Genomic DNA, 24,761 nt, shown 5'->3' with positions numbered 1-24,761 from the left:
CGTTACGCGAGCTCATCAGACCCGAGCACATTAGACCCGATCGCGTTACGCGAGCTCATCAGACCCGAGCACATCAGACCCGAGCACATTAGACCCGATTAGACCCGATCGCGTTACGCGAGCTCATCAGACCCGAGCACATTAGACCCGATTAGACCCGATCGCGTTACGCGAGCTCATCAGACCCGAGCACATCAGACCCGATCGCGTTACGCGAGCTCATCAGACCCGAGCACATTAGACCCGATCGCGTTACGCGAGCTCATCAGACCCGAGCACATTAGACCCGATCGCGTTACGCGAGCTCATCAGACCCGAGCACATCAGACCCGATTAGACCCGATCGCGTTACGCGAGCTCATCAGACCCGAGCACATTAGACCCGATTAGACCCGATCGCGTTACGCGAGCTCATCAGACCCGAGCACATTAGACCCGATTAGACCCGATCGCGTTACGCGAGCTCATCAGACCCGAGCACATCAGACCCGATTGCGTTACGCGAGCTCATCAGACCCGAGCACATCAGACCCGAGCACATTAGACCCGATTAGACCCGATCGCGTTACGCGAGCTCATCAGACCCGAGCACATTAGACCCGATCGCGTTACGCGAGCTCATCAGACCCGAGCACATCAGACCCGATCGCGTTACGCGAGCTCATCAGACCCGAGCACATCAGACCCGAGCACATTAGACCCGATTAGACCCGATCGCGTTACGCGAGCTCATCAGACCCGAGCACATCAGACCCGAGCACATTAGACCCGATCGCGTTACGCGAGCTCATCAGACCCGAGCACATTAGACCCGATCGCGTTACGCGAGCTCATCAGACCCGAGCACATCAGACCCGAGCACATTAGACCCGATTAGACCCGATCGCGTTACGCGAGCTCATCAGACCCGAGCACATTAGACCCGATTAGACCCGATCGCGTTACGCGAGCTCATCAGACCTGAGCACATCAGACCCGATCGCGTTACGCGAGCTCATCAGACCCGAGCACATTAGACCCGATCGCGTTACGCGAGCTCATCAGACCCGAGCACATTAGACCCGATCGCGTTACGCGAGCTCATCAGACCCGAGCACATCAGACCCGATTAGACCCGATCGCGTTACGCGAGCTCATCAGACCCGAGCACATTAGACCCGATTAGACCCGATCGCGTTACGCGAGCTCATCAGACCCGAGCACATTAGACCCGATTAGACCCGATCGCGTTACGCGAGCTCATCAGACCCGAGCACATCAGACCCGATCGCGTTACGCGAGCTCATCAGACCCGAGCACATTAGACCCGATCGCGTTACGCGAGCTCATCAGACCCGAGCACATTAGACCCGATCGCGTTACGCGAGCTCATCAGACCCGAGCACATCAGACCCGATTAGACCCGATCGCGTTACGCGAGCTCATCAGACCCGAGCACATTAGACCCGATTAGACCCGATCGCGTTACGCGAGCTCATCAGACCCGAGCACATTAGACCCGATCGCGTTACGCGAGCTCATCAGACCCGAGCACATTAGACCCGATTAGACCCGATCGCGTTACGCGAGCTCATCAGACCCGAGCACATTAGACCCGATCGTGTTACGCGAGCTCATCAGACCCGAGCACATCAGACCCGAGCACATTAGACCCGATCGCGTTACGCGAGCTCATCAGACCCGAGCACATCAGACCCGAGCACATTAGACCCGATCGCGTTACGCGAGCTCATCAGACCCGAGCACATCAGACCCGATTGCGTTACGCGAGCTCATCAGACCCGAGCACATCAGACCCGAGCACATTAGACCCGATTAGACCCGATCGCGTTACGCGAGCTCATCAGACCCGAGCACATTAGACCCGATCGCGTTACGCGAGCTCATCAGACCCGAGCACATCAGACCCGATCGCGTTACGCGAGCTCATCAGACCCGAGCACATCAGACCCGAGCACATTAGACCCGATTAGACCCGATCGCGTTACGCGAGCTCATCAGACCCGAGCACATCAGACCCGAGCACATTAGACCCGATCGCGTTACGCGAGCTCATCAGACCCGAGCACATTAGACCCGATCGCGTTACGCGAGCTCATCAGACCCGAGCACATCAGACCCGAGCACATTAGACCCGATTAGACCCGATCGCGTTACGCGAGCTCATCAGACCCGAGCACATTAGACCCGATTAGACCCGATCGCGTTACGCGAGCTCATCAGACCCGAGCACATTAGACCCGATTGGACCCGATCGCGTTACGCGAGCTCATCAGACCCGAGCACATCAGACCCGATCGCGTTACGCGAGCTCATCAGACCCGAGCACATTAGACCCGATCGCGTTACGCGAGCTCATCAGACCCGAGCACATTAGACCCGATCGCGTTACGCGAGCTCATCAGACCCGAGCACATCAGACCCGATTAGACCCGATCGCGTTACGCAAGCTCATCAGACCCGAGCACATTAGACCCGATCGCGTTACGCGAGCTCATCAGACCCGAGCACATTAGACCCGATTAGACCCGATCGCGTTACGCGAGCTCATCAGACCCGAGCACATCAGACCCGATCGCGTTACGCGAGCTCATCAGACCCGAGCACATTAGACCCGATCGCGTTACGCGAGCTCATCATACCCGAGCACATTAGACCCGATCGCGTTACGCGAGCTCATCAGACCCGAGCACATCAGACCCGATTAGACCCGATCGCGTTACGCGAGCTCATCAGACCCGAGCACATTAGACCCGATTAGACCCGATCGCGTTACGCGAGCTCATCAGACCCGAGCACATTAGACCCGATCGCGTTACGCGAGCTCATCAGACCCGAGCACATTAGACCCGATTAGACCCGATCGCGTTACGCGAGCTCATCAGACCCGAGCACATTAGACCCGATTAGACCCGATCGCGTTACGCGAGCTCATCAGACCCGAGCACATCAGACCCGAGCACATTAGACCCGATTAGACCCGATCGCGTTACGCGAGCTCATCAGACCCGAGCACATCAGACCCGAGCACATTAGACCCGATCGCGTTACGCGAGCTCATCAGACCCGAGCACATTAGACCCGATTAGACCCGATCGCGTTACGCGAGCTCATCAGACCCGAGCACATCAGACCCGATCGCGTTACGCGAGCTCATCAGACCCGAGCACATTAGACCCGATCGCGTTACGCGAGCTCATCAGACCCGAGCACATTAGACCCGATCGTGTTACGCGAGCTCATCAGACCCGAGCACATCAGACCCGAGCACATTAGACCCGATCGCGTTACGCGAGCTCATCAGACCCGAGCACATCAGACCCGAGCACATTAGACCCGATCGCGTTACGCGAGCTCATCAGACCCGAGCACATCAGACCCGATTGCGTTACGCGAGCTCATCAGACCCGAGCACATCAGACCCGAGCACATTAGACCCGATTAGACCCGATCGCGTTACGCGAGCTCATCAGACCCGAGCACATTAGACCCGATCGCGTTACGCGAGCTCATCAGACCCGAGCACATCAGACCCGATCGCGTTACGCGAGCTCATCAGACCCGAGCACATCAGACCCGAGCACATTAGACCCGATTAGACCCGATCGCGTTACGCGAGCTCATCAGACCCGAGCACATCAGACCGGAGCACATTAGACCCGATCGCGTTACGCGAGCTCATCAGACCCGAGCACATTAGACCCGATCGCGTTACGCGAGCTCATCAGACCCGAGCACATCAGACCCGAGCACATTAGACCCGATTAGACCCGATCGCGTTACGCGAGCTCATCAGACCCGAGCACATTAGACCCGATTAGACCCGATCGCGTTACGCGAGCTCATCAGACCCGAGCACATTAGACCCGATTAGACCCGATCGCGTTACGCGAGCTCATCAGACCCGAGCACATCAGACCCGAGCACATTAGACCCGATCGCGTTACGCGAGCTCATCAGACCCGAGCACATTAGACCCGATTAGACCCGATCGCGTTACGCGAGCTCATTAGACCCGAGCACATCAGACCCGAGCGAAAACGCTGCTTTTAAGTTAAAGGCGATCAATAACTTTTCCTGGTAGGCTGCAGTATATATATTTTTACCAGTCGCTAGGAGATATTGGAATGTTGTTCGTGCTGTTCAGTAAAAAAGTATATGCAACATAATTTGTGTTACCGATACGTATGTATATTTAAAAGTAGCCGTATTACAGGCACGGTTTGAAAAAAAGCATTTGCAATATATATTTGTTTGTTACCATATGGATTTAATTAAAAGTTAAAAAATCCTCATGTGTAATATCTTTCTGTGTAAATATCTCATATTACAACGTGGGACACCTGCGGCCGAAAATCCGGTGCGGCCTGTACAAGTAAAAAATTGATTTTATTTCTAAAATTAGAGCCAGCGGCTTTTAATCAGGTGCGCTCTGTAATCCGGAATCTACGGTACTTCCTGTAGTGAGGCGACCAGAATTGAGCACAGTACTCCAAGTGGGGTCTGACCAGGGTCCTATGTAGCTGCAACATTACCTCTCAGCTCTTAAACTCAATCCCACGATTGATGAAGGTCAATGCACCGTATGTCTTCTTAACCACAGGGTCAACCTGCATGGCAGCTTTGAGTGTCCTGTGGACTCGGACCCCAAGATCACTCTGATCCTACACACTGCCAAGAGTCTTACCATTAATGCTATATTCTGCCATCATATTTGACCTACCAAAATGAACCACTTCACACTTATCTGGGTTGAACTCCATCTACCACTTCTCAGCTCAGTTTTGTATCCTATCAATGCCCCGTTGTAACCTCTGACAGCCCTCCACACCATCCACAACATCCCCAATCTTGTATCATCAGCAAATTTACTAACCCATCCCTCCGCTTCCTCATCCAGGTCATTTGTAAGAATCACCAAGAGTAGGGGTCCCAGAGCAGATCCCTGAGGCACACCACTGGTCACTGCTCTCCATGCAGAATATGACCCGTCTACAACCACTCTTTGCCTTCTGTGGGCAAGCCAGTTCTGGATCCACAAAGCAATGTCGCCTTTGATCCCATGCCTCCTTACTCTCTCAAAAAACCTTGCATAGGGTACCTTATCAAATGCCTTGCTAAAATCCATATACACTACATCTGTGGCTCTACCTTCGTAAATGTGTTTAATCACTTCCTCAAAAAATTCAATCAGGCTTGTAAGGCATGACCTGCTTTTGACAAAGCCATACTGACTGTTCCTAATCATGTTATGCCTCTCCAAATGTTCATAAATCCTGCCTCTCAGGATCTTCTCCATCAACTTACCAACCACTGACGTAAGACTCACTGGACTATAATTTCCTGGGCTATCTCTACTCCCTTTCTTGAATAAGAGAAGAATATCCACAGCCCTTCAATCCTCCGGAACCTCTCCCATTCTCATTGATGATGCAAAGGTCGTTGCCAGAAACTCAGCAGTCTCCTCCCTCGCTTCCCATAGTTGCCTGGGGTACAACCCATCCGGTCCAGGTGACTTATTGGACTTGATGCTTTCCAAAAGCTCCTGCACATCCCCTTTCTTAATATCTACATGCTCAAGCTTTTCAGTCCACTGCAAGTCGTCCCTACAATTGCCAAGATCCTTTTCCATAGTGAATACTGAAGCAAAGTATTCATTGAGTACTTCCGCTAATTCCTCCGGTTGCATACACACTTTTCCATTGTCACACTTGATTGGTCCTATTCTGTCACGTTTTATCCTCCTGCTATGTGTTGGCACGTGGCCTAGTGGATAACGCATCGGTCTAGTGATCTGAAAGTCACTGGTTCGAGCCTTAGCTTAGGCAGCGTGTTGTGTCCTTGTGCAAGGCACTTAACAACACATTGCTCTGTGATGACACCTGTGCCAAGCTGCTTGGGTCCTAGTGCCCTTCCCTTGGACAACATCGGTGGCATGGAGAGGGGAAGGCTTACAGCTTGGGCAACTGCCGGTCTCCCGTACAACCCTGCCCAGGCCTGCGCCCTGGAAACCTTCCAAGGCGCAAATCCACGGTCTCACGAAACTAACGGATGCCTATCCTCCTGCTCTTCACATACTTGTAGAGTGCCTTGGGGTTTTCCTTAATCCTGTCTGCCAAGGCCTTCTTATGGCCCCTTCTGGCTCTCCTAATTTCATTCTTAAGCTCCTTCCTGCTAGCCTCATTATCTTTTAGATTCATGTCATTACCTAGCTTTTTGAACTTTTCGTAAGGTCTTCTTTTCTTCTTGACTAGATTTACAACAGCCTTTGTACACCACAGATTTTGTACCCTACCATCCTTTCCATGTGTCATTGGAACATACCTATTCAGAACCCCATGCAAATATCCCCTGAACATATGCCACATTTCTTCTGTACATTTCCCTGAGAACATCTGTTTCCAATTTATGCTTACAAGTTCCTGCCTGATAGCCTTGTATTTTCCCTTACCCCAATTAAACGTTTCCCTAACTTGTCTGTTCCTATCCCTCTCTGATGCTATGGTAAAGGAGATAGAATTGTGATCACTATCTCCAAAATGCTCTCCCACTGAGAGACCTGGCACCTGACCAGGTTGATTTCCCAATACCAGATCAAGTACAGCCTCTCCTCTAGTTGGCTTATCTACATATTGTGTCAAGAAACCTTCCTGAACACACCAATCTACCGAAATGTTAAAATCTCCCATGACTATCGTAACATTGCCCTTTTTCACATGCCTTTTCTATTTCCTGTTGTAATCTGTAGTCTGCATTCCTGCTACTGTTTGGAGGCTTGTATATAACTACCATCAGAGACCTTTACCCTTGCACTTTCTTAGTTCAATGCTCAAGGGTTCAAAATCTTCCAATCCTGTGTCAAATTTTTCTGTTGATTTGATGCAATTCTTTACCAGCAGAGCCACGCCACCTCCTCCTCCTCCTTTCCTAACCATCCGATACAATGTGTCAACTTGGATATACAGTTCTCAACTATAACCATCCTTCAGCCACGATTCAGTGATGGCCACAGTAATCATACCTGACAACCTGTAAAAGTGCAACAAGATCATCCACCCTATTTCTTATACTCCATGCATTGAGTACTTTATTTGCTACCCTTTTTGATTCTGCATCTCTAATACACTGATGTTCACCCTGCTAGCTGCAATTTTGTCTTATCATTCACTTACCCTCCCTAACAGTCCAACTGCACCTAACAAACTCTACCCCATCTAAACCCCTCACTCTTGGGAGATGCCTGTCAATATTTGGGGAATTCAAATACCCCACCACAGCAACCCTGTTGTTATTACTCCTTTTTAGAATCTGTTTCCCTATCTGCTCCTCAATGTCCCTCTTACTATTGGGTGTTCTATAAAAAAAAATCCAGTATTGTTATTGACCCTTTCCTATTTCTAACTTCCGCCCACAGAGACTCCGTAGACAACCCCTCCATGACTTCCTCCTTTTCTACAGCCATGACACTATCTCTGATAAACAGTATCACGTCCCCACTGCTTTCGCCTCCCTCTCTATCCTTTCTGAAACATCTAGTCTGGCACTTGAAGAAGCCATTCCTGCCCGTGCACCATCCAAGTCTCTGTAGTGGTCACAACATCATAGCTCCAAGTACTGATCCACGCTCTAAGCTCATCCACTTTATTCACGATACTCCTCGCATTAAAATAGACACATTTCAAACCATCGGATTGAGCGCGTCCCTTCTCTATCACCTGCCTATCCTCCCTTTCGCACTGTCTCCAAGCTCTCTCTATTTGTGAGCCAGCCTCCCTTTCCTCTATCACTTCAGTTTGGTTCCCACTCCGCAGCAATTCTAGTTTAATCTCTCCCCAATCGCCTTAGCAAACATTCCCACCCGTATATTGGTCCATCTTGGATTCAAGTGCAACCCGTCCTTTTTGTACAGGTCACACCTGCTCCAGAAGAGGTCCCAATGATCCAGAAATCTGAATCCCTGCCCACTGCTCCAATCCCTCAGCCATGCATTTATCCTCCACCTCATTCTATTCCTGTACTCATTGTGATGTGGCATAGGCATTAATATTGAGATTACTACCTTTAAGGTCCTGCTTCTCAACTTCTTTCCTAGCTCCCTGTAATCTTTTTTCAGGACCTCCTTCTTTTTCCTACCTATGTCGTTGATACCAATATGTACCACGACCTCTGGCTGTTCTTCCCGCTTCAAGATATTGTGGATGCGATCAGAAACATCCCGGACCCTGGCACCTGGGAGACAAACTACCATCCGCGTTTTTTTTTCCTGCGTCCACAGAATCGCCTATCTGACCCCCTAACTATAGAATCGCCTATCACTGCTGCCATCCTCTTCCTTTCCCTACCCATCTGAGCCATAGGGCCAGACTTTGTGCCAAAGGCGAGACCACTGTTGCTTTCCCCAGGTAGGCCGTCCCCCCAACAGTACTCAAGCAAGAATACTTATTGTTAAGAGGGACAGCCACTGGGGTACTCTCTAGTACCTGTTTCTTGCCCTTCCCTGTCTTGACTGTTAGCTACTTCTCTGTCTCCTGTGGTCCCAATATACCTGTCAGGGTTGTTGTGTGGAGAAATTAAGCAGACTGCACAATACATTTTTGAGTTTAAGGAAATGAGAGGTGATTTCATTGAAATGTACAACATTCTTAAGGATTTTGACAAAGAGGGTGCAGAAATAATATTGGCATTTCTAGAACCATGTCAGAGACTCAAGTAAAAGATCAATTTTTCAGGACAGACACCCTGTGGGACCTGAATCTTTGGAAATGACTACTCAGATGCTCAGTTGCTCCCACATGAAGGCCATTTGGGTAAACATAATTCACAAATCACTTTCCAAATACTTGGGGCATGAAATAAAACTTGCTCCTCTCAACCTTGTGGGGGTAAAAAATATAAATAAAAGTTTTTTTAAACTTGCAATTGAATTGACTTTGTTACTGATATCCTTCATATACTCGAGTAAAAATCTTTACACTGCGTCTCCATCTAAATTGCAATTTATAATAATATGTAATAAGTAGTGTGTACAACAGAACAGTCAATATAACATAGAAATACAATTGTATCAGCGTGAGTTAATCAGTCTGATGGCCTGGTGGCAAAAGCTGTCCCGGAGCCTGTTGGGCCTGGCTTTTATGCTGCAGTACTGTTTCCCGAATGGTAGCAGCTGGAACAGTTTGTGGTTGGAGTGACTCAGATCCCCAAAGATCCTTTGGACTCTTTTTACACACCTGTCTTTGTAAATGTCCTGAATAGTGGGAAGTTCACATCTACAGATGTGCTGGGCTGTTCGCACCACTCTCTGCACAGTCCCATGATTAAGCTAAGTATGGTTCCCATATCAAAGGTCCAGTTTACAGTCAGAGATATGTATACAATATAATCCTGAAATGCTTTTTCTTTGCAACCATCTACAAAAACAGAGTGCCCTAAAGAATGAATGACAGATGTTAGAACCCCAAAGTCCCCCCCGAGCTCCCTTCTATCCCACGCGTAAGCGGCAGCAAGCAACAATCCCCCTCCTCCCCCACTGGCAAAAAAAAGCATTGGCACCTGCCACTGAGCACACAAGCCTGAGCAAAGCAATAGCAAAATCTCAGACTTCCAATACCCCAAAAACTTGGTGTCTCACCCAGTATATGACATAGTACAGGTTCTCTCTCGTCCTAATAAAGGAGAAGAAGGTGTCTCCATTTTCCCAGCGAGCAGAATGACAGCAAACAACTCACTGGTTTACAATGTTAAAAGTCCATTACACCACTTTTTTCGAGCTCTGGGCCTGAAGATCTCAAAGTTTGGGCAGTGATGCAGCCAGTCAGGATGCTCTCAATTGTGCCTCTGTAGAAAGTTCTTAGGATTTGGGGGCCCATACCAAACTTCTTCTGAGGTGAAAGTGACATTGTTGTGCCTTTTTCACCACACAGCTGGTGTGTACAGACAACGTGAGATCCTTGGTGATGTGTATGCCAAGAGCTTAAAGCTGTTTACTCTCATATCTCAACCCCAGATCCATTGATGTCAGTGGTGCCTGTCTCCATTCCTCCTGTCGTCCACAACCAACACCTTTTGTTTTGCGTTGAGGGAGAGGTTGTTCTCTTGACAGTACTGTGTCAGGGTGTAATTCTTCTCTGTAGGCTGCCTTGTTATTATTTGAGATAAGGCTAATCAATGTAGTATCATCAGCAAATTTAATTAGCAGATTGGAGCTGTGGGTGGCGACACAGTCATGGGCATACACAGAGTTAAGGAGGAGGCTAAGGACATAGCCCTGAGGGGCACCTGTGTTGTGGGTCAGATGGGCAGTGTAAGGGAGCCCACTCTTCCACCTGCCAGCGATCTGACAAGAAGTTCAGGATCCAGCTGCACAAGGCAAGGTGAAGGCCGAGATGTCTGCGCTTCTTGTCAAGCCTGGAGGGAATTGTGGTGTTGAATGTTGGTTTGTAGTCCAAGAACAGCATTCTCACATAGGCATCCTTCTCCAGATGTGTAAAGATGGTGTGCAGAGCTGTGGCTATTGCGTCATCTGTCGATTGGTTGTGTCGGTAGGCGAATTGTAGGGGTCCATTGTGGGTGGTAGCATGCTACAGATGTAGTCTTTGACAAACCTCTCAAAGCATTTGCTTATTATTGAGGTGACTGTGACAGGATGCCGGTTGTTCAGACATGGTACATTTTGTTGATTTGACTTTGCTTTACAGAAAATCATGATTTTCTCGGAACACAAACCTTCAGTTGTAACAAGGTAGTCATGCCAGATATTAGTAGATTTTAGGTATGATTGGTAGGTAGAACAACAGGGGAATGACTTGAAGACAGAGCATCACTCATTTAGAAATGATAGGAATTGTGTGATACAGGGCCATTATAGGGGAATGACATTAAAATCGAACATCACCCATTATCTTATTGAATGGTGGAAGATGCCTTATACCTCATGGTTGATTCCAGCTTCTGTTTCTAATCCTGACAAGCATTATTTCATTAGCTAAGTTTATGTTCATGTGAGATTTTAAATGGTATCGGAATCAAATAGCCCACTAATTTGGTCTCTTTCTATTTTCTCTTTTAGGGGTGCCCTTTGACACCTTTGCCCCCAATAAATGTAGCTATTCGGTTTACTTATATCCTTCAAGATTGGCAGCAGTATTCTTGGCCTCAGCAACCACCAGGTAGGATATTCCATGTTGTAATTTTAAAACTTGCAATTGCACATGATCCTTGGAGCAACAGAGGATGAGAGGTGACCTGATGTAGGTATATAAGATGATGAGAGGCATTGATGCGTGTGGATAGACAGAGGCTTTTTCCCAGGGCTGAAATGGTTGCCACAAGGGGGCACAGGTTTCAGGTGCTGGGGAGTAGGTACAGCGGAGTTTTTTACGCAGAGTGGCGAGTACGTGGAATGGGCTGCCGGCAACGGTGGTGGAGGTGGATACGATAGGGTCTCTGAAGAGACTTCTGGACAGATACATGGAGCTAAGAAAAATAGAGGGCTATAGGTAAGCCTAGTAATTTCTAAGGTAGAGATATGTTCAGCATAACTTTGTGGTCGGAAGAGCCTGTATTATGCTGTAGGGTTTCTATGATAAAGTTCAAGTACTCAGACTATATCTACTTCAATGGTAAATTAGTTTATTATTGCCACATGTACAGAAGTACAGTGAGGAACTATTATGTCATCTGTATAGATTATTTCATTACAACAGTACATTGAGGTATTACAGGAGGAGACAGGATATTTATCCTTTATAGCTTGCTTCATCAGTCAGTTCTGTAATAGTCTTTCTTATCCATGTCATTTTTAAAAATTCACCACTGTGATAGACAAATTGCTCAGACACCTATCCTCATTTGCTTTTGATGTTAAGATACGTAGCAGGTAGACAGTGACAAGCTATGGAATTACTATTTTTTCCCTTTTCTGCACCTCCAGAGGTGTTCTGTCCTTGATTTTGATTTTGTCATCCAAATAACTATTCATATTTTAAATACAGTAGTTCTGTTTCCTGTACTGTTTAACTCATGGTGACTGTTCCCAATGTTCTTTCTAAACTAACAGAAGCCCTGTTTCCTACACTTACTTTAAACCTACTGTAGTCTTTTAACTGTACTCCCTATCATAATTATGAGGATGCTGTTTCCTGTTCCTCTTACATTCACTGTGGCACTATGTCCAGTACTCCTTTTAAAATCCCTCGAGCACTGAAAGATTATTGTACTATTGTGTTATAGTAAAAAAGAAACATACAATAAAAGTCATTGGTTATTAACAGGACTAATGTCCAATAGTCTGCAAAAATGTTAATTTTATGACTGACTGCATTTCTAATTGAATAATATACTGTTCCTATAAAAAGTATTAATCTCAACCCCAACCCCTCCACCCCCAAAAGGGCTGTTCACTCTCAATCCTCGTGTAGTCTGACAGAGCTTGAGCAGTTTTATAAAGACGAATGGGGAAAATTTGCAGTGTCCAGATGTGCAAAGCTAATACGGACCTATCCACACAGACTAAAGGCTGTAATTGCTGCCAAAGGTGTACTCACTAAATAATGACTTGAAGGGTGTGAGTTCTTGTGCAATTGATTATTTTGTGTTTTATATTTGTAATTAATTTAGATCACTTTGTAGAGATGTGTTTTTCCACATTGACACAAAACAGTCATTTTCTGTTGACCAGTGTCAAAAAAACCAGAGTTAAATCCACTGATTCAGTGTTGTAAAACAATAAAAGGGGGTATGTGACACTACTGGAGTACAGTAGTAATTTTTTTGAGTGAATGTTCATAAATAAAATCAGTAAATTATTTAAATGTGTGACACATAAAAACCTTTTACGTTTGCTTTGCAAATGATTTGAAACATAGACGTACACTAAACAGGCTGGGCAGCATTGGTGGAGACAGATGACCTTTCGTAGGAATGAAGGGGTTAACAATGAGGAGTGTTTGGCTTCCCTGGGCCTGTACTCACTGGAACTTAGAAGAATGCAGGGGGATCTCATTGAAACCTACCGAATGTTGAAAGGACTAGATAGGGTGGATGTGGAGAGGATGTTTCCTTTGGTGGGGTTATCCAGAGCTAGAGGGCCTCAAAATTGAAGGGTGACCTTTTAGAATAGAGTAATGAGGAATTTTTTAGCCAGAGAGTAGTGAGTCTGTGGAATGCTCTATCAAGACTGTGGTGGAAGCCAAGTCCATGGATCATTTAAGGTGGAAGTTGATTGTTTCCTGATTGGTCAATGTATCAAAGGATATGGCGAGAAGGCGGTTGTATGGGATTGAGTGAGATCTGGCATCAGCCATGATGGAATGGCAGAGCAGACTAGATGGGCTGAATGGCCTGGTTCTGCTCTAAGTCTTGTGGTTTTACAGCCTTTTGCAATAACATTTTTCAGGATGCTTTACTGTGAAATTTATTTGCACATTTTTGAAGTTCACATCAAGTTGTGTTATTTCCTTGATTGAATGGGGTCAGGCTTTGGAGAAAGGCAGAATTATAACAGCAGGATCAGGATTTTTGTCTTACCCATGAAGGGAAGTCATCAAGTTACTATCATTTTTACAGAGTATTGAGCAATTGGTTTACACTTACTACCGCAGTAAAACTATTATCTGATATTTTTATGTTTTAATTATTTTTGGAAACTAAAACTGCTGGGAATGTTATGCATATTATGCAGTGGTATATTCCTTCTCTGTGTGCAGCCAACTTACTATCTGGGTGCCTGGATCCTCTGACACCACAGAGAAAGTTCTCATCACAAAGAAAGCTAAATGTATATGGAGAAATTTGTTTGAGACCAGTGGCATTTGCAATTACTTTACTGCTGTTTACTAATTCTTCTATATTAATATGGTCTGTAACTAACCTCATCTAATTCGCGATTGTTTTAATTTTTTTGCAAAGAATTAGGTTTTCTCAAGTATTGAAAATGAAACTATCAAATGGATACAATAAGGATAACCTTTGGCATAGGCAGGCTACCTGGAAGCATTTTATGTAGGCAGAGTATCTAGGAGCAGAATATCTGTTTCTATCTCAGATCACTTATATAATGTTAATTCCAGCATACAAACCACTGATCAAATGGGCCAGGCCATTTCTAAAGGTGGTGAAAACCTGGCCTGAAGATGCAATCTCAACACTGCAGGCTGCTTTGATAATTCAAACTGGAGAATATTCAGGGACGCTGCCAGCTATGGCAACCATGTTAGCATCTCTGGTGAATAAAATCGATGATCTCAGAGCTAGAGTGCTGAATCAGAGGGACATTAGGACTGTGTGTGTACTTTTTTTCAAGGAATCCTGGTTAACCCCTCCTGTACTGGATACAGCAATTCAGATCGAAGGGTTTAATAGACACCGTCAAGATAGATCTATAGAGTCTCTCAAAAGCAGAGGTGGAGGAGCATGCTTCATGATCAACTCTTCTTGGTGCACAAATATATCAGTGCTGTCCCAATTCTGCTCACCAGACCTGGAATATTTAGTGGTTAAGTATCGTCCTTTTTATCTACAGTGCGAGTTCGCCAGGGTCATTTTGGTAGTAGTATACATTCCACCTCAGTCCAGTGTCATTCAGGCTATAGGAAATCTGAGCAATGGGATCAACATGCCCGGAAGAGTGCATCCCAATGCTTTCACCATCGTTTTGGGAGATTTTAACCAGGCCAGTCTGGAAAAATAATCACTAAGCAATTACCATCAACAGATCACTTACAGTACTAGAGCAAACAACACCCTGGACTATTGCTACACCACCATCAAAAATACCTATCGTGCTAATCCATGTCCTCACTTTGGGAAGCCTGATCACCTGGCTGGACTTCTTCCTGAGTATAGGCAGAGACTGAAGACTGCAACACCAGTAGTGAGGACCAAGAAGGTATGGACAAGGGAAGCACAGGAGCGCCTACAGGACTGCTTTGAATTGGTGGTCTGGACTGTATTCAGGGATTCATCTTCGAACCTGGATGAGTATGCTGCAGTTATTACTGACTTCATTAAAACCTGTGTGGATGAGTGTGTGCCTACAAAGACTTATTGCACATTCCCAAACCAAAAGCCGTGAAACCAGGAGGTACGTCGTCTGCTGAAGCCTACTCCAATCAGAATGTGAAACAAAAGCATTCTCAGAGGATTTGCAGCCACTTCTGTGATACCAGGGACACGAGCCGTATGTGGCAGGGAATTCAGAGTATTACAGACTACAAGTCTCCCGTGCTCATCAGTGAACAGGATACTTCACTTCCTGAGAGGCTGAGTATCTTCTATGCCCAGTTGGAAGTGCAGAACAAAGTGCTAGTGAGGAAGGCACCTCTTTCCCCCCCCCCCCCACCCCAGGGGAGCAGGTACTCCAACATCTGGCTGAAGCTGAAGTGAGGAAGACCCTGACCAGAGTCAATGCACGCAAAGCTGAGGGCCTGATAAATATACTACTTAACAGTAAGGTCGCAGTCAATCCATGTGGGCAGCAATGTTTCTACGCTGAGCACTGGCACTCCCCAGGTCTTGTGTGCTCAGCCTTTTGCTGTTCACACTGCTGACACATGACTGAGTCATAGGATTCAGCTCAAACCATGCAATCAGGTTTGCAGATGACACAACAGTGGTTGGCTTCATCAAGAACAATGGCGAGACAGAGTATAGAGAGGAAGTGGAACGACTGGTAGATTGGAGTGAGAAGAACAACCTAAGCTTGAATATAGAGAGGACATTGTGGACTTCAGGAAGGTGCAGGTGAACCATACCCTCTGAGAGAGAGTTAAGTGCACCAAGTTCCTGAGAGTTCACATCACAGGTGGCCTCACCTGGTTCCTTGATATTTCCTCCCTGAACAAGAAGGCACAGCAGCGCCTCCACTTACTAAGAAGATGGAGGTAAGCAAGGCTCCTCCCACTCCCAACCTCCCTCCCTCATGTGTTTTACAGGAACACCATTGAGAGTCCTGACAAGCTGCATCTCCATCTGGATTGGGAATAGCTGAGAATCAGACCAGAAGTCCCAACAAAGGACTGTGAGAACAGCTGAGAGGATCATAGGGGTCTCCCTATCATTCATCAAGGACACTTATCAGGAGCGCTGCATATGCAGGGCCCTTGGTATTACTAAGGTTCCCACCCATCCATCCATCCAACATCCTCTGAGGTTCTATCATCAGGCAGGAGACTTGGATGCATAAAAATAAGATGGGAAACAGTTTCTTCCCCGAAACCATTAAGCTTCTGAACTCCCTGTTGCCTCTTATTCAAAGTGCCACTGGTTAATCTGTTCTGTACCTTACAATATTCAATTTATGCACTTTAGTTTGTTATTTATGTGTGACTCATCACATAAAGAGTTTATCTTTACTTCCTAAGTTATTGTGTGTTACGTCTACTACTATACTTTACACGTTGGTTCGGAGAATCCTTGTCTTGTTTCTATCTACGTGTAGATAGTTAAATGGCAATAAACTTGACTTGAATAGCATGGTATTACATGGTACTTTACCTGTTTCTATAATTTGGAAATAAAGGAAGAGTAATTTCTGCATGGTTGATGTATGTTAACATTATGGTTGTTTTATAAATGGTTCAAAGTTTTTTCTTTTTTGTAGATTTTGATGCATTGGTTGGAGGAGAGGTGGGTGGTCTAGAATTTGGAAAGTTACCATTTGGAGCATGCGAAGACCCTATTAGGTGAGGCTGAGTGACAATTCTGCTACAAGCGGTATCTGACCCGGTAATACATCTGAGTGTTTTACAGTCAATAAAGTTAAATTTCATATGTCTGAGGGGGATTTAGATGGTGGTCTTATTTCCCCACCCAGTTAAATAGTAGTGTGGTTGACGGAGATAAGCAAAAATAACTCATTACCTCGATAAATTTATTGCTTTGAAAAAAAATTGATATGTGGAGCCACGCACTATAAATCTAAGAATGCACTTATCTTCCCTTATAGTCTCTTTGCACCTTTCGAATAATTACCCATCCCTATCAATTCATCAGCAGCGTTACTTTAAACTAGAGAGATGGATGTCTGAGTTTTCTCTCAGAAATGTACTAGGTCTTCAACGAAGTTTTAACTCACTGAATAGGTCTTAAGTAGAAAACCTGTTTGTTTTTTTTGAATTGCTGTAAATGCAACTCTTGGATTGGTTCTTTTTTGTCATCAATACACACAAATTAGTCCTTTTTCGAAAAGCATGGTGGATAAGAATAATTTTTATTTGTACCTCATACACACAGTAAATCAATATGTATGCCCTCAGTGATTTTTGTATTATGAAACATTTGGTGAACACAGAAATTATTATTGTTATCAGAATGATCGTTCTTCTGCACCCATCAGATCAATATTGATAACCTGACGCAAATTGCATTTGCTTTCATTATAGTGTCAAAGTAAATGATGTAATTTGTGAAAACAAGGCTTCTTTCCAACAAAGTTCCACCTTGAGCTAAAATTGTACATCACCCATTCCACGCTGAATGGAACATAGAAACAAAAATTAATAGAAGCAGGAGTGAGGCCATTTGGCCCCTTGAGCCTGCTTTGCCATTCATAATTAAACATTCAGATTCAATTTCCTGTTATAGCTTTCTCCCTATCGCCATTGATCCCTGCAGCCATTTGAAAAATATCAAGTTCCTTCTTGAACAGACTTAATTTGAGCGTACAAGACAGCCCAGAAACAGGCTCTTGGGTGCACTATGCCTGCCCTGATTATGATGCTAAACTAAATAAATCCGATTTGCCTGTACGTGTGCAAGTCGATGGGACTAGGCAGCTTAATGGTTCAGCACAGACTAGAAGAGCCAAAGGACTGTTTCTATACTGCAGAGTTCTACAATTCTAATTATGTTTCAAACATTTCAAAAAATTGCAATTTTATCTACTGTTTCCTCCTTTTATTTACAGTCCAGTAATGATAGCCAACAGTCCTTTGATCTATGAGTATAATTTTTGAATCTGTTATAGGTAGCAGTCCAAATATGTGATTTTGAAAATTGACAGGATATAGTTGATGCTGAATTTGCAGTGTTTATGGGATTCCAATATGAAATGGGATTGCTAGTCAGAGGTCTATGTTCAGATACCATAAGACATGAGAACAGAATTAGGCCATTTGTCCCATTGATGCTGCTTCGTAGTTCCATTGTGGCTGACATTACCACTCTCAGCATCATTCTCCTGTCTTCTTCCCAATAACCTTTCACTCCCTGATTAATGAAGAACCTATCAACCTCTGCCTTAAATATGCCCAATGACTTGGCCTGCATAGCCATCTGTGTCAGTGGTTTCCACAGATTTCACCACCCTCTGGCTAAAGAAATTTCTCTGCATTTCTGTTTTAAATGAACACCCTTCTATCTTGAGGCTATGCTCTCTTATTCTGGTCATCCTTTCCCCATCTACTCTGTCAAGGCCTTTTAACATTTGAAAGGTTTCAGTAAGATCCCCTCCCCCCCATCCTTCTAAATTCCAGTGAGTACAGGCCCAGAGCCATCAAAAATTCCTCATATGATAACTCATTCATTGCCAGAATCATCCTTGTGAACCTCCTCTGAATCCTATCCAATGCCAGTACATCTTTTCTTGGATAAGTAGCCCAAAACTGTTCGCAATACTAAGGTGAGGCCTTACCAGTGTCTTATAAAGCCTCAGCCTCACATCCTGCTCTTGTATTCTGAACCCCTTGAAACGAATGGTAGTTAAGAAGGCGTACGGTGTATTGGCCTTCATCAATTGTGGAATTGAATTTAGGAGCTGAGAGGTAATGTTGCAGCTTTATAGGACCCTGGTCAGACCCCACTTGGAGTACTGTGCTCAGTTCTGGTCGCCTCACTACAGGAAAGAGGTGGAAGCCATAGAAAGGGTGCAGAGGAGATTTACAAGGATGTTGCCTGGATTGGGGAGCATGACTTATGAGAATAGGTTGAGTGAACTCAGCCTTTTCTCCTTGGAGCGACAGAGGATGAGAGGTGACCTGATAGAGGTGTATAAGATGATGAGAGCCATTGATCGTGTGGATAGTCAGAGGCTTTTTCCCAGGGTTGAAATGGTTGCCGTAAGAGGACACAGGTTTAAGGAGTGGGGAGAGGAGATGTCAGGGTAAGTTTTTTACTCAGAGTGGTGAGTGTGTGGAATGGGCTGCCAGCAATGGTGGTGGATGCAGATACGATAGGGCCTTTTATGAGACTTTTAGATATGTACATGGAGCTTAGTAAGCTGGAGAGCTATAGGTAAACCTAGTAATTTCTAAGGTAGGGACATGTTCGGCACAACTTTGGGGGTGAAGGACCTGTATTGTGCTGTAGGTTTTCTATGTTTCGATGTTTCACTGCATTTGCCTTCCTTAGCACTGACTCAACCTGCAAGTTAACCTTTAGGGAATCTTGCACAAGGACTCCCATGTTCCTTTGCACCTCTGATTTTTGAATTTTCTCCCTATTTAGAAAATTGTCTGTGCTTTTATTCCTTCTACCAAAGTGTGGGCTCATGAACTTGTACACTCTAGTCCATCTGCCACTTCTTCACCCATCCTCCCAATCTGTCAAAAGTCCTTCTGTGGTCCCTGTTTCCTCAACACTGTCTATCCCTCCACATGTCTTGGTATCGCCTGCAAACTTGGCCACAAGGCCATCAATTCCTTCATCCAAATCATTGGCATATAATATTAAAAGAAGTGGTCCCAGCATGGACCCCTGTGGAACACTGCTAGTCACAAGTAGCCCCTTATATTCCCATTCTTTGCCTTCTGCTAGTTAGCTAATCTTCCATCTATGCTGGTATCTTTCCTGTAATATCATGGGGTCTTATTATGCATCCTCATGTGAGGCACCTTGTCAAAAGCCTTATGAAAATCTAAATAAACAGCATCCACTGACTCCTTTATCTATCCTGCCTGTTACTTCTCAAATAATTTCCACAAATTTGTCAGGTATGATTTTCCCTTAAGGAAATTATGTTGTCTTTGCTCTATTTTGTCATGTGCCTCTAAGTACCCCAAAACTTCATCCTTAATCATAGACTTCATCATTTTCCAAACCACTGAGGTCAGGATAACTGGCCTGTAATTCCCTCCCTTCTGAAAGAGTGGAGTGTCATTTGCAATTTTCCAAATATTCAAGAATCTAGTGATTCTTGAAAGATCATTACTAATTTCTCCACAATCCTTCAGCCACCTCTTTCAGAAAACTGGGGTGTAGTCCATGTGGTCTAGGTAACTAATCTACTTTCTGACCTTTCAGCTTCCCAAGCACCTTCTCCTGATTAATAGCATTTCTGGCATTCTGCTAGTGTCTTACACAATGAAGACTGATGCAAAATACTTATCTATTTTATCTGCCATTTCTTTGTCCCCCATTTTTATGTCTCCGGTGTCATCTTCTAGTGTTCCAATATCTACTCTCATCTCTCTTTGATTTTTTTAAATATAAACTGTAGCTGAAAAAAACATTTTTGTATCATGTTTTATATTATTGGCTAGCTTACCTTCATATTTCATCTTTTCTCTTAATGGCTATTTTAGTTGCTTTCTGGTAGTTTTTAGAAAGCTTCCCAATCCTCTACCTTCCCAGTAATTTTTGCTATATTATTTGCATTCTCTTTTGCTTTTGTGTTGTCTTTGACTTCCTTGTCAACCACAGTTGCCTCATCCTCCCTTTAGAATACTTGTTCATGTTGGGGGTGTATCTTTCCTGCACCTTCAGAATTTCCCCTAGAAACTCCAGCCATTGCTATTCTGGCCTCATCCTTCTAGCGTCCCCATTCCAGTCAACTTTGGTTAACTCCTCTCTCATGCCTCTGCAATTCCCTTTACTCCATTCTAATATGGATACATCTAATTTTAGCTTTTCCCTCTCAAACTGCAGGGTGAATTCTATCATATTATGATCACTGTCTCCTAAGGGTTCCTTTGTCTTTAGCTCCCTAATCAAATATGAGTCATTACATACCATCCTATCCAAAATGACATTTCCTTAGTGGGCTCAACCACAAGCTGCTCTAAAAATCCGTCTCATAGGGATTCTACAAATTCCAGACCTGATTTTCCAATTTATTTGCATATTGAAGCTCCCCCATTGCCTTTTTTACATGCCTTTTCTATCACCTGTTGTAATTTTTAGCCCACTTATGTGGAGAGTGAGAATTTTGGGTTGAATATTGTACACATTCTCTGATTAAATGAAACCGTTGAACATCTTGCTCCTTTCTCATTGAAACCTACCGAATCTTGAAAGGACAAATAGGGTGGATGTGGAGACGATGTTTCATATGTTGGGGGTATCCAGAACTAGAGGTCACAGCCTCAAAATTGAAGGGCAACCTTTTAGAACAGAGGCAAGGAGGAATTTTTTTAGCCAGTGAGTAGTGAATTTGTGGAACCTAAGTCTGTGAGTATATTTAAAGTGGAAGCTGATCGTTTCCTGATTGGTCAGGGCATCAAGGGATAAAACCATAGAAGCAGAATTAGGCCATTCAGCCCATCAAGACTGCCCTGCCTTCCATCATAGCTGATCCTGGATCCCACTCAACCCTATACACATATCAGGACATCAAAGGAAATGGCGAGAAGGCAGGTGTATGGAGTTGTGTGGCATCTGGGATCAGCCATAATAGAAAGGTGGAGCAGATTTGATGGGGCTGAGTGGCCTAATTCTGCTCTTATTTCTAATGATCTACTGTCTGGAGGCTTGTAAATAACTCCCAACAGGGTCTCCTTACACTTGCAGTTTCTTAATTCAACCACAAGGTTTCTACATCTTCCGATCTTTCTAAGGATTTGATTTCATTTTTTACTAATAGATACACACCGCCCCCTCTACTTACTTACCTGCCTGTCCTTTCAATACAATGTGTATTCTTGGATGTTAGCTCCCAACTATAATCTTTCAGCTGCAACTCACTGATGCCCACGATATCTTACCTGCCAATCTAACTGCACTACAAGATCATCTATTGTATTTTGTGTTCTGTGTGCATTCAAGAATAACAACTTCAGTCCTGCATTCATCACCCTTTTTGATTTTGGCCCTCTGGTACACTTTAATTCATCCCATTGAATGCAATTTTGCCCAGTCTTTTGCCTGTCCTTCCTCACAATCTCACTACACTCTGAATCTAGTTGTAGCATCTGCCTGCCCTCTCAGGAAAGGTAGGCAGATGATAGGATGAAATTGCAACCAACAGAGTATCAGTGCATTAGGGATACGGAATCAAAAAGGATAGCAAATACAGTCGGCCCTCCTTGTCTGCGAGGGATTGGTTCCGGGACCCCTCGCGGATACCAAAATTCGCGGATGCTCAAGACCCTTATTCAATCTGTCTCAATACGTTGGATCCTAGGACCCAGCGGAACCCCAGAACTTATTTAACCTGTCTCAGTGTAGCGGACGTTAGGACCCAGCGGCAGAGATCTGAATCTGCAGTGTTTCTGTTCATGAAAATAATCACGATTGCGATTGAAAATAAAGTTGAAATAATAAAGTGATCGGAAAGAGGTGAAACGCCATAGGTCACTGGAAAAGCATTAGGCTACAGTCAGTCAACGATTGGAACAATTTTAATGGATAAAGTGAGAAAGGCTGTGCCCCGGTGAAAGCTACAATTATTACTAAGCAATGCAGTGGTTTAATTATTGGGTTTTGGGGTTTCGGGTTTTTGATCCTCTCATCAACCCGGCACGGTGGAGAGCGCACTCGATAGCGGTCTGTCACTGGATTGAACTTGGGAAGAAGTTCCTGAACCTGGCACTGAAACATACGTTCTTAAGTGTTTTATATGCACAGAAAGGTAAAACATATACTATATACTAAGACAAACATTTGACTAACTGATGCTAAATGATACCAGATGTACCTGTTCCAACTTACCGAGTAAGAGAACTTCTGATTTTTTTCGATCCCGATCCACAATAACCAATGCACGTCCTCCTGTATATTTTAAATCATCTCTAGATTACTTATAATACCTAATACAATGTAAATGCTATGTAAAATAGTTATCAAACTGCATTGTTTAGGGAATAATGACAAGAAAAAAAGTCTGTACATTCTCGAACAGCAAGTGCTCAAAGAGCACTTCCAGGTTTTCGCGATTCGCAGTTGGTTGAATTCGTGCATGCGGAATTCGCAGATAAGGAGGGCCGACTGTACAGTACTCAGTTATATCTCAGTGCATGGAGAATAAGAAATAAAGTGGATGAGCTTGTTGCATTATTACAGATTGTCAGGTATGATATTGTGGTCATCACTGAATTGTGGCTGAAAGTTGTTATTGGGAGCTGAATTTCCAAGGTGACCCATTGCATCAGATGAAAATGAAGGTAGGAAGAGGGAGTGGCATGGCTTTGCTGGTAAAGAATGGAATATAGAATTGGAAAATGTTGATTCCTTGTGGGTTGAGTTAAGAAAATGCAAGGTAAAAGGACCCTGATGGCAGTTATATACAGGCCATCAAACAATAGTTGGGATGTGGACTACATGTTACAGTGGGAGATAAAAAAAAGTTGTATCAAAAGGGCAATGTTATAGTCATGAAAGATTTTAACATGCAGGTAGATTGGGAAAATCAGGTTGGTAATAGATCCCAAAAGAGTGAATTTGTTGAATGCCTGCAAGATGGCTTTTTAGAGCAGTTTGTCATTGAGGCTACTAGGAGATCAGTTGTACTGGATTGGGTGTTATGTAATGAATCAGAGGCGATTGGGGGGGATTAAAGTAAAGAGACCCTTAGGAAGCAGTGATCACAATATGATTGAGTTCAATTTGAAAGTTGATAGGAAGAAAGTAAAGTTTGACTTAGCAGTATTTCAGTGGAGTAAAGGATATTACAGTAGTATGAGAGAGGAGTTGGCCAAAATAAATTGGAAGGAGATGCTGGCAGGGATAGAGCCATTGCTGGGAAAAATGAGGAAGATGCATGATAGGTATATTTCAAAACCAAAGAAATACTCAAATAGCAAAATAGTACAACCGTGGCTGACAAGGGAAGTCAAAGCTAATGTAAAAGTAAATGAGAGGGCATACACCAAAGGAAAAGTTAGCAGGAAGATAGAAGTTCGGGAAGCTTTTAAGAAGCTACAGAAAGCAACTAAAAGAATCATTGGGAGGGAATAGATGAAATATGAAAGTATGCTAGCAAACAATATCAAGCTGGATAGAAAAAGTATATTTTTAAAAAAAAGAGATCTGAGTGGATCTAGGACTGCTAGAAAATGAGGCTAGAGAAACAATAAAAGTGGCCAAGCAGATGGCAGATGAGCTAAGTGAGTATTTTGCATCATTTTCCACTTGAAAACACTAGGAGTGTGCCAGATGTTGAAGGGTGTGAGGGAAGAGAAATGACTGCAGTTATTATTACAAGGCAGAAGGTGTTCAAAAACCTGAAAGACCTAAAGGTCCACAAGTCACCTGGACCAGATAAACTGCACCCTAAGTTTCTGAAAGAGCGATTATGGGGGCATTAGTAATGATCTTTCAAGAATCATTGGACTCTGGCATGGTTCCGGAGAACTCGAACATTGCAAATGTAACTCCACTCTTTAGGAAAGGAGGGAGGGAGCAAAAAGGAAATTATAGACCAGTTATCCTAACCTCAGTGGTTGGGAAGATGTTGGAGTCAATTGTTAAAGATAAGGTTATGGAGTACCTGGAGACACAGGACAAGATAGGACAAAGTCAGCATGGTTTCCTTAAAGGAAAACCTTGTTTGATAAATCTGTGGAATTTCTTGAGATTGCCAGGGGATGCAGTGGATGTTGTATATTTGG

General features: G+C 44.4%; 1 protein-coding gene across 1 annotated transcript in view; it reads left to right on the top strand.

Moving 5' to 3' along the window:
• The window catches only part of rab3gap1 (RAB3 GTPase activating protein subunit 1), a gene marked incomplete at its 5' end in the record, with an annotated part of 120,748 nt that overhangs the window by 17,929 nt on the left and 78,058 nt on the right, over nucleotides 1-24,761 (top strand). The window contains 2 exons of the mRNA XM_073044527.1: nucleotides 11,069-11,168; nucleotides 16,601-16,682. Coding sequence (XP_072900628.1) covers nucleotides 11,069-11,168; nucleotides 16,601-16,682 — 182 coding nt within the window. The remainder of the gene's footprint in view (nucleotides 1-11,068; nucleotides 11,169-16,600; nucleotides 16,683-24,761) is intronic.

Source organism: Hemitrygon akajei, chromosome 5 (genome assembly GCF_048418815.1).
Source record: "Hemitrygon akajei chromosome 5, sHemAka1.3, whole genome shotgun sequence".
NCBI lineage: Eukaryota > Metazoa > Chordata > Chondrichthyes > Myliobatiformes > Dasyatidae > Hemitrygon > Hemitrygon akajei.
The sequence above is the reverse complement of the archived record's forward strand: the minus strand, read 5'-3'. Positions and strand labels throughout refer to the sequence as shown.